This window comes from Xenopus laevis, chromosome 9_10L (assembly GCF_017654675.1).
Source record: "Xenopus laevis strain J_2021 chromosome 9_10L, Xenopus_laevis_v10.1, whole genome shotgun sequence".
NCBI classification, from domain to species: Eukaryota; Metazoa; Chordata; class Amphibia; order Anura; family Pipidae; genus Xenopus; species Xenopus laevis.
The window spans coordinates 49,908,639-49,919,146 of record NC_054387.1 but is presented as its reverse complement, the minus strand read 5'-3'; the positions used below and the strand labels follow the sequence as shown (position 1 = coordinate 49,919,146).

The window sequence follows — 10,508 nt, the reverse complement described above, 5'->3', positions numbered from 1 at the left end:
GCATGCGCAGTAGAGGGATTTACAGGTAAAGATCTTCTGCGCATGCTCCTGTAAGTCACAAAGTTTCCGGAAAAAAGAAATTGGAAACTTTGTGACTTTTGGCGCATGTGCAGTAGATCCTTACCGATAAATCCCTCTACTGTGCATGCGCCACCAAATGCCGGCGAATACAGGAAGAAGAGCGCATGGGTGAACATGACTGTAACAAGTTAGGGGCATTAGCCCGGGGGGGGAGGGAGGAAGGTCGGGGGGGGCAAAACAGGGGAGGGGGAGGGATTTTAGCGCCGAAGGGGTTGAATTCTCCTTCAAGGAAATATTGCCCTTTTACATATTTTCCCTTGAGCCACCATTTCATGATTTTATCAGAGATCACCTGACGAGAAATACTCCAGCTCTAACGGTCACAGGAACAAGAGTGGGAGTAAAATACAGAACCTTGTCTGTTAATTGGCTCATGTGACCTAACATGTATGGTGTGTGTGTGTGTGTGTGTGTGTGTGTGCACGTGAATCCTAGAATCCTATGGGGTGGCCCTTATTTTTTAGAATGGCAATTTTCTATTTTGGATTACCCAATGGCACATACTACTAAAGTAATCGTATATTATTATGAAAGTATTTCATTTACATGAACCAGGGTTTTACATATGAGCTGTTTTAAGCAATATCTTTTTATAGAGACCTACATTGTTCTGGGGGTTTAGTTTTCATTTAAAGGAGAACTAAACCCTAAAAATGAATATGGGTTAAAATGCCATAGTTTACATACTGAATATCATGCACCAGCGTAAAGTTTCAGCTTGTCAATATCAGCAATGATCCAGGACTTCAAACTTGTCACAGGGGGTCACCATCTTGGAAAGTGTCTGCGACACTCACATGCTCAGTGGACTCTGAGCAGCTGTTGAGAAGCTAAGCTTAGGGGTCATCACAAATTATCCAGCAGAAAATGAGGTTGGTCTGTCATATAAGGTGATGCTACAGATCTGATTATTAAATTCTGATGCTAATTGTACTGGTTTCTGTGCTGTCATGTAGTAATTATCTGTATTTGTTACTAATCAACCTTATATTGTGACATTTATATTCTATGTGTACTGTATATTGTGAGTGGGTCCCTAAGCTCAGTAAGTGACAGCAGCACAGAGCATGTGCAGTGAATCAGCAGAAAAGAAGATGGGGAGCTACTGGGGCATCTTTGGAGACACAGATCTTTACTGCTATGGTTACCTTGAGCTGGTACAGAAGCACAAAACATAATTTACAACATTTCTAGCTATTTCTTTAGTTAGGCTTTAGTTCTCCTTTAAGAAACTACAAAGCACTATACACAAACAGGAGCACACACTTACCCATCCTGAAGTCAATATACCCCTCCCCTCCGCTCATCACCAACATGGACTTTGGTTGATCTGGGCTGGACAATTCTTGTTGTGATCCTCCCATCTTTTCTGCTGCCATTTCAGACGTTCCACTGCTGTCGAAACCATGGACCTGACCTGTTGGACACACACAAGACATCAGTGACATGACGTGACACTAAAATGTCTGCATTGCCAAGGCAAAGCTAAATGCCTACCATTATTTCCCCCTTTTCTTTCCCCTCTTATAAGGCACACAGATGTTTACCGAGGAAAATTCTCATGACAAAATACACCGCAAATTATTGGGGCCATAGACGCAAAGATCTGATCATGCGAATCGTGGATTCGTACGGTTTTCGGAGTCCCGACATTTTTCGTCCAGCAGAGATCGGTCGTTTGGTCGATCGGACAGGTTAAAAGATTTGTCGGCTGCTGATAATATCTCTGCGTGTATTGCCGATTGCACGATTTTCAGAGGGAGACTGTCACTAGCTTTGGTCAGACATAACTTTCGTACGATTGTCAGGGGCAGAACATCGGCTGATCTGTTCTTTCACTACTTTATTTGATCTGAATGGTTAGTGGCGGGTTGGGAGATGGGGAAGTCCGATCGTACGATGATTCATACGATCGGATCTTTGCGTCTATGGCCAGCTATAGACCTTATAAACAGGCTTAGGGGTATGTTACAGATAAGAAAGCAAAGAAACAGCAAATTAGACCTTGAAATTGAAAATGTATACTATTTTTATTGAGATGGAATGGTGGCCGATATCAATGGTTTGTCACCATGATGACGGCACTCTCACTCTTGGAGCTAAATGAGGAAGTAGCTACCAGAAACAGAGGTTTTTTTATTTTCCCGCCTTGCCTGTTGATTGATTAAGGTGTTGCCGGGAGGAATAATTATCTCTAAGGGCTCTTACTCATGAGCGTTTTTACCTGCGCTCCCCTGCGTTCCGTTTTTCGGCATTCAACCGCAGGGGAGCGCAGGAATAGATGCATTTAATTTTTTCAAATGGGGCTGTACTCACACAGGAGCATGTAGGCGCCGAATGCAGGAAAAATGCAACATGTTGCGTCTCAACCTGCGTTCGGCGCCTACATGCGCCTGTGTGAGTACAGCCCCATTTGAAAAAATTAAATGCGTCTATTCCTGCGCTCCCCTGCGGCTGAACGCCGAAAAACGGAACGCAGGTAAAAACGCTCATGAGTAAGAGCCCTTAGATCTGGGGATTGGGGAGAACAGGATCAATTTACCCTTAAATATATATATTTTTTTTACAGCACTGCTGCCTTAGTTTAAAGACTAATGAAATGGGAACCTCTCAGTGGAAAACAAAAAATGTGAAGGGACTTTAGATGTTTGGTCCCTGTGACTCCCAAAAAGTGACTTTATTCCTTTAGCTGAGCCTAGTAGAAGGGACTTTATACATTACAATTACACATACCTGGAACAGCAACAAAGAATTTCACGGCATCGCGATGTCCATGGAAACACAGCTGGGCATGCGCCATTGAACAATACGGAATGAATGTGCCGGGCGTGACTTTGTCGCTGTTCTCATCTCCGTAGACGCGTATCACACTGCCTGGCCGGTTTCCCGAGCCAGTTAATGCCTTATTGGCTTTAAGAGGGAGGAAAAAAATAACAATGATTTCAGTGGCTCATAAACAGCGCGGTAGCCATGCATCTTGGTCTCATCTAAAAGCCAAAGCCAGTTGGGGAGTCAGTGGCTGGGTTTAAGGCACAGCTTGTATTAAATAAGTAGAATAAGTTCAGCATGCTTAGTGTCTGAAGAAACAGAAAGGAATGGTGTGTGCCTTATACTAATCTAGCACCTTGTCCCAAATGCTACCATGTTATTCGATTTTCCTCGAGTATATACTAATAATCAGCTATACTGTTAGGGAGGCACAATTAAACGAGCAAACAAAACAAAAGTCTTCAGTTCTAAGTAAATTTTAAATCAAAGTAACATGGCAGCTACTTTCTGTTTCATAAATGATTACAGCACTGCTGCCTGGAAAGGCTTGTTCTGGTTTAGCTAGGAGAGAGAAGAAGGTTAAGCTAAGGCAGAGCAAACAAAACAACTTAAAATCCATAAATGCAGAAAAAGTCAACCTTAGATGTGATGCAAATTAGCAGTCCTATGCATGTTTGTGTCAGCTTATCAAGTAATGACAGTGTTACTCTACAATCCTATATATTCCTTGCCTGGGAGTAGTAGAGCACTGCTAGATTTACAAGACACATCCATTGGAAAAGAAGGGGCGGTAATAGGAGGAGAGATCTAGGGAAACACAGGAGAGTCGTGTGCAAGGAACATAAGCCGGAGCTGGGGGTGGGTTTGATACTGTGACTAGTGGAGCAAGAGATTATTATTACTATAAGAGATTAGCTGCAAGTCAAGGGAAAAAGATGCTGAACTGCCCAGCAGAATTGGTGGCATTTAGTATACAACTATTGCAAGTAGGGACCTATAGGCAGAGGAGTTTGGGAGCAAACAAGGTGGGGATGAGACTACACAGCCAGAAAGTGGCTATTATAAGCCTGGTCTGGTTGCACAGCTGAACTTACCCCTTAACCCAAGTAACCGTCCCTGGTGCAGTATTACAGCTACAGTGAGAAAGTAAGGGGAGAGGGGTAGGCAGGTGTAACAGTAAAGAAGAGAGTAAATAAAGATTCATTTCTTATTACTTTATCAATATATAAATATATTTTATGACATTTCCGCATCCCTCTCTCTCTCCATTACATTTAGGAGAAGGCAATGGGAAATACAGCATAACCCCTCTGGTTATTGTTGCACTGCAACACCAAGACGTGCAATAATAAATATAAAGAAACATGATGAAATGGCGTGTTGGCTGCTGGGGTCACTGATCCTAGCAACAAGATGTCCCTTTTACATTCCGGATTGGACAGAGCCGGCTTTTTATTCTTTGGCAGTACCAATAGCAAAGTTGGTTGATAACCTCCATCTACAAGATAATGACCATTCCAAAGTAAACCTCCCACTGGTAGAACCTACCTAAACCACTTACCTCTACATGTGCTTACAACAAAGATTATTTTCTACCCGTGTCTCATTCATTTCTTTGGGCAAGTTGTCCTGGACTGGGTCAGGTACCTACAGAATTACCTGCACAGCAGCTGGGATTTGGGTGGAAAGGCCCATATCTCCCGACTATGCAGGTGTACTATAGGCACTTGGCAGGGGGAGTTGGGTGGGCTGCGAGGGGCTAAACAATGTACAATGGTCTCTCCAGTATAAACCTATGTTGAACAACTACAAGTAGCGGCTACTAATCTCCTGATATAACATTAACATTGTCTTGTAAGGGCAAGGCCAGACTTGGCATTTTTACGTTGCGTTTTTTTTCTCCGGGTGTAAATACGCATAAACTGCACTACCACTGAAACTAATGGAAAACGCACTATGGCGATTCTTACAGGGCGCTTGAAGCCAAATCCGCCACGGGACGCCAGTATTGGCATTTTTCAGCAGAAACACCAATACGTCAAGCAACTACCAAATCTATAGACTCTATGGGATCTGCAAGTTTGAAACGCAGCGTATTTTAAATATGGTGTCCAAATTCTCGTGAGATAAATGCAGAATATACGTTTTACGGCGTAATAGGCCGGTGACGTAATTACGTTGTGTATTGACGATCATTCCTGCTCCATTTTGCATGTAAATAGCTTTTCTATTTCTAAATAGCTTTTCTATTTCCAGCCAGGGGAATTATGGGGAACAAGAACAATAAGAAGTGCATGTCGAGTAAAGAAACCTACGCGCTGAACGACGCATGTTAACGGACGCGTGTGGTTTCAGTGGCGTATTTACGCCTGACGGAGCTTTTTTTTAAAAACGCAGAGTAAAATCGCCACGTCTGGCCTTGCCCTGAGAACATCTATATGCTAAGTTTGCAATTGGTCCAGAGACACTTTCTTATAATAATAAAAAAAAAGTGCTGCTACTTGTAAAAAGAACCCCAATGTTTTTGTTTTTTAATAAAACCATCTTTTAACCTTAAACTGCTCCCCAGCACCGTGGTACTTACCCCTACCAATAAGCGGTTTGCTCTACAGAGTTGGTTCTGTCACTTTGCTGGGTAAGGGATGGTACAATCCTCCCATTGGCTGGAGTACGGTTTAAATTTGTACTCCAGCCTATGAATGACCCAGTGTGACTGACCCAAGATGCTCTCTCTTTGACTTTTTTTTTCTTTTAATAATACATTTGAATAAAGGAACTTCGTATCATTTTACATATTCAAAACCTAAAGTTTGATTAATGGAACATAACACGATCACTTTACATATTCAATGCCATTTTCAAAATATGTACAACACTGCTTTCTCTCCTGTATACAGCAATTTAAGAAAATCCCTTGGATTAAAATATAGGGATGTTATACTGCACTTTTCTTTTACCCACCGATTACTCAGCTGGGCGCAAGCAACATGGTAGATCCAAACTCTAAAGTTTGGACTTAAGGAAGTCAGTAGAGGCAGAGACAATCTACTACAAGGTCAGGTCTCCTAGCTAGCAGAGAGAGAGATAAAAATGCAGAGGGTTGGTTTTAAATCATGTCTGTAACCTTTGCAGCCATATGTCAAGGATTTTATCAGAGAAGTTTTCTTCGCTGTTATTTTAAATGCATGCTCCACCTAGCGGTAGAGTCTATTCCTTAATATTTCGAGGTAATGGCTAGGATTAAACTTTACGCAAAGATTAAGGTAACTAAATAGTATCATGCAAAACAAATGAGTGTCTCTGTAAGTGCAACTGATGTGAATGCATAAAAGGTACTTACTTTCTGTTAATGGAATGGATATGATCACACCGTTGCCAGTGCCTACCCATAGGCGATTGCACGACACCATTAGTGCAGTTATCCGTACAAAGGAGAAGCCAAGCTTTCCTGTACCTAAAAGTCAAGATACTTGTATTCAGCATCCAGTGCATTGCCCGTAAAGTAACATTTTCGGTAGGTCAGCATCCGCCATCCCAGTATAACCAGCTTACCGAGCATCTTACTGACATACGGTTCTATGTCCACGTCTTGCAGATGTTGGTACGTGTGCGCATGGTACAGCCGCAGAGTTGAATCCAACCTGATAGAAACCCATACGCCATCTCCAACCCATGCTAACTGCCGAACTTGGCTCTCTTTCCTTGGATGGGCGTCAAATGATTTCTGAGGGAACAGAAATCAAAGAATTCGTTGTTAAAGACATATAACATGTGTTTGCTAAGTATAAGGACTGGAAGTTTTGCCCCAGCCCTCAGACCAGGAGTTGATAAAATCGAACCTTGTCCATGGGAGATACTGTCAGTGTGGTTTCCCTTATTCTAGTGAAAAACAAGTGCCCTGCAACTGCTCTGTGTAAATTGGATAGGGTGCTGGTCACTAGTAGAGCCATGACACTACTACTTTATTCCGTCACTGTTCTCTGCCACAGCAAAACAGTGGGCGTCTAAAGAGGCCTCACACATCCCAGCAATGTGTACTTTGCCAACAGTTCGTTTTAAAGGGGGACATATCCATAAAATGAACTTTACTATGATGTACAAGCTGGAAATTCCTGGCATAATGGCCGTACCTCTATTTTCATGGTTTTTGGCTGCACAATGTAAATCTTGTTCCTGTACCCACACCACACCTTCTCATGCACCACGCTCATGCAGCGAATGGAATGGTGAGGTCGACCAAAATCAAGGAGGTGATAGTTTGAGAGGTCCCACTGGCCATCTGTAAGTAAATAAACCACAAGACTCAATGAAATAGAAGACATGCAAATAAACACAGACCGGACTTCGTAAGCACGGTCTGATGGTTTTAAAAGGCCACCCATGCTGTCTATTGGGAGAGGAAGGTCTATTCCCCCCCTCCCCAACTGTATTATTCCTCTACAAAGGTAATAGTGACTCCATTGTCTTAAAACAGATGTCCCCACTGGAGACAGATATGCAGCCAATTATATGTCATTCTATTTTATTCTTGAAATGTTGTTATGTCAAAGAAAATGAATAAAAATCTTAAATTTAAACTTCCCACTGCCTTCCTTATGTTTTTGCTGCAAAGTAGATGGGGGGGGGGGGGCATGGCATAGCGTTGCATTCTGATGTCACTAACATTTCAATGATAATATGAACTAATTTTGTTACAGAATTGACATAGAGATGTACTAAGTACACAATAAGGTATACTTATGTCTCATGGCAGCAGTAGCACAGCTCCCTCCTATAAGCAGGAATACAAATATACAGAGAAGGAATGTTCTGGGCACACAATGATACTGTACTGAATCAAATATGGCACCTCCCATATGTATAAATACAAATATACAATGAAGGAATGTTCCCGGTACTGTTTAAATTTAACATAAAAAGTTAAACCCCACTTTCAAACAGATTTTATTTATTTAACCTTTAACACCGAAGGCAACATCCACCTGCAGTTCATACCTACCAACTCCTCGATGGAAGATTGCCAGCGTCCCGTCAGCTAGAGCAACCAATACTATTCCTTTAACATGTCTAGAAAGAAAGAATAGAGAAGTCGGTTTGAGCTTGTCATAGTGACTAGTCAGGCTGAACCCTAAGAAATGCGGGGATATTTGTTTATCCCTGTCTAAATTAATACATATATTATTTTCTAGAATCTGTATGGTGTGAGCTATGAATATATATTTTGTCATGTCCCTTAGAAAATAATATCTCTGCGACTGTATGGGGAAGGGGGTTAGCATCAAAAGAGACCTAAACAATTTCCATTTATTGGGGTAGCCAAGATGAAAATGAAACTTACACAATGCTGAGTATGGAATCTTTTAACTTGATATTCAGAAGGCATTTCTTCCACTGAGCAACAGAAGAATGAACGTATAAGCTAGAAAAAAAGGTCCTGTGTGTTATTGGCTTAAAAAAAATATTGCAATATAATCTTTCCTAAATACATACAGTATAAACTATATCCAAATTCCATGACCTGTTAGGTCTTGGCGATTCTGAATTACAATTAAACAAATCTATCCTGTCCACAAAATTAGCTAGAAGATTCTATTGTATCATCCCAAACAACTTGACTCTAAATTAAAGCAGTGTCAGAATTGCAAGTCCTGCAAAAGTGCTCTGAATCCCACATAAGAACCACAGCCTGATATATTTTGTTGGCCGATGTTTCAGCCACACCTTCTGTATATCAGCTGCATAACTCCACTTGTAAACATTCAGGAGGACTTTGTGAAGCATATACAAATGTATAAGGAGTCATGGCTCTGTGCAGAACAGGTGAGTGATTTAGAGAGGGAGCATCATTTTACTTACTATCCATTTTGGGCTCCGAGCCACATTGTAGGCAACAAGCTGTTCATTTTTTGGGCTTCCTCCCTCATCAGGTCTTGCTCGGTTGGTAATGTGGCGACACCATCTTTATACAGGTCAGAATCATTACTGGGGGGAGCAATGGTACATAGAGGTTAGAAGGAAAAGTACAAAGAGCTGCACAATCCTAATACCACTGACATAATTACGGTGAATGTCCACCAAAATCAAGTTCAACCTTATACACTTTGGTTAGAAATAGATGGTAGGCACATTTAGGCAGGCCCGGACTGGCAATCTGTGGGTTCTGGCAAATGCCAGAGGGGCTGCTATAAGGTCCCATAGAAAGTCAGTATTTAGTGGGCTGGTGGGGGCTGTTTGGGCCTCTGTGTGGACTGATTGGGCCTCTGTGTACCTGAAATGCTAGGGCCTCCTTTAATTCTCAGTCCGGTCCTGCATTTAGGTCAGAACATGTGGGCTGGCTATATTCATTCCTTACCTAGGCTGGTAGCCTGATGTGTCCTCTGTTGTGTTCTGTGCACCCAGGGGATCAGTAAACACATGCTCTGTATAAACTCCTGTTTGGGAAATGTCAGCCAGGTCATCGTTGGAGCCAGTTCCGACTTCAGTGTCCTCTGTTGCTTCTTCGGCTGTTGCCACGTTGTCGTCCAGTTGCTGGCTTGCGGAATCGGGATCTGGAAACACAAAAACACTGACATTTTTTGGTTTAGGATCAAGGAGCCTTACAAATCCTGAAGCACTGGGGGTTAACAACCCAAGGGGAGTCACAGTGACGCATGAGAGATTCAAAGATATCTTAGTTGCCAAGCAATAGAATATATCTTGCCCTTAGAGACCATAGCAACTAGTCTGCAATTTAAAGTTAAAACTAGAAAACGCCAGGGAATAAGCCCAAATTTTGCTCTGGAATTCCATCCTAGTAGGAAGGGAGAACTTAATTTGACTTTTCCAAAAAAGTTGCATTGTTTTAGGTGCAGAAACTAAGTATTAATACCTTGACTGATTTCCTCTTCAGCTGGTAGGACACTCGGTGTTTGAACAGCACAGGGCTCTATATCCTCCGGCGATGCCCCTCCCACTTTGACTCCCACTGCAATATTCTCCGCCCCCGAGGACCCGCTGCTCAGCAGACTTTCTGACAATGACGTTTTATCTGTCTGGCCTGTTTCCGATTCCGGCTTTGATGATTCTCCTGTGGGGTAATCGGTTTCCATAGCCCCTGAAATCAGTGAAAATGTCATTACAAACATGTAATTAAATTACGATTCAAAACATGCAAACATTTACAAAATGACTTTTCCATTTGGCTGATGCTATGTATTCACAATTTAAAGGATACTAATAATAATTACTCCGCAGCTTAGCTAACAGGCTTGAACTTAATATATGTATGTATTTAAGCTTTATCTCTCACTATCCTAGTTAAATCAGTCATAGGCATCTCCAGGCAGCAGGGCTGCAATTAAACTGTGCTTTTCATATAAGGTGTATTTGATTATGCCATACATCTTGTGAGTTAATATACAGCTCACTGTACCTTACCTGGAACACTTGCAATGCAGAGGACGTGAGAGTTACAGACAATGAAACTATCCAGCATGTTCCCTGGGTCATTAGCATCCACAATGATGACTTTAGTGGAGGAATGAGTACTGGTGCAAATCCACACAAGGCTTGATAGCTCATCCTGATGCCGCAGTTCCTTCTGTTGTACCTAGGTATTAGACAGGAGATGGAATGAGGCCAGACAGCACTAAGCCTTTTGGGTACACCGAGGAAAGAGG

General features: G+C 42.1%; 1 protein-coding gene across 2 annotated transcripts in view; it reads right to left on the bottom strand.

Annotated features, from left to right (window-relative positions):
- spag9.L (sperm associated antigen 9 L homeolog) overlaps nucleotides 1-10,508 on the bottom strand; it is a 53,155-nt gene that overhangs the window by 5,177 nt on the left and 37,470 nt on the right. Inside the window, exons 18-29 of one of the 2 annotated variants that reach the window (XM_041577135.1) lie at nucleotides 10,267-10,438; nucleotides 9,719-9,943; nucleotides 9,203-9,398; nucleotides 8,707-8,832; nucleotides 8,189-8,269; nucleotides 7,850-7,917; nucleotides 6,981-7,129; nucleotides 6,403-6,574; nucleotides 6,191-6,304; nucleotides 3,945-3,983; nucleotides 2,815-2,991; nucleotides 1,352-1,498 (exon numbers count right to left, since the gene is read on the bottom strand). In XM_041577135.1, the coding sequence (XP_041433069.1) occupies nucleotides 1,352-1,498; nucleotides 2,815-2,991; nucleotides 3,945-3,983; nucleotides 6,191-6,304; nucleotides 6,403-6,574; nucleotides 6,981-7,129; nucleotides 7,850-7,917; nucleotides 8,189-8,269; nucleotides 8,707-8,832; nucleotides 9,203-9,398; nucleotides 9,719-9,943; nucleotides 10,267-10,438 (1,666 nt within the window). The remainder of the gene's footprint in view (nucleotides 1-1,351; nucleotides 1,499-2,814; nucleotides 2,992-3,944; nucleotides 3,984-6,190; nucleotides 6,305-6,402; nucleotides 6,575-6,980; nucleotides 7,130-7,849; nucleotides 7,918-8,188; nucleotides 8,270-8,706; nucleotides 8,833-9,202; nucleotides 9,399-9,718; nucleotides 9,944-10,266; nucleotides 10,439-10,508) is intronic. The other variant, XM_041577136.1, reaches the window with a different exon arrangement.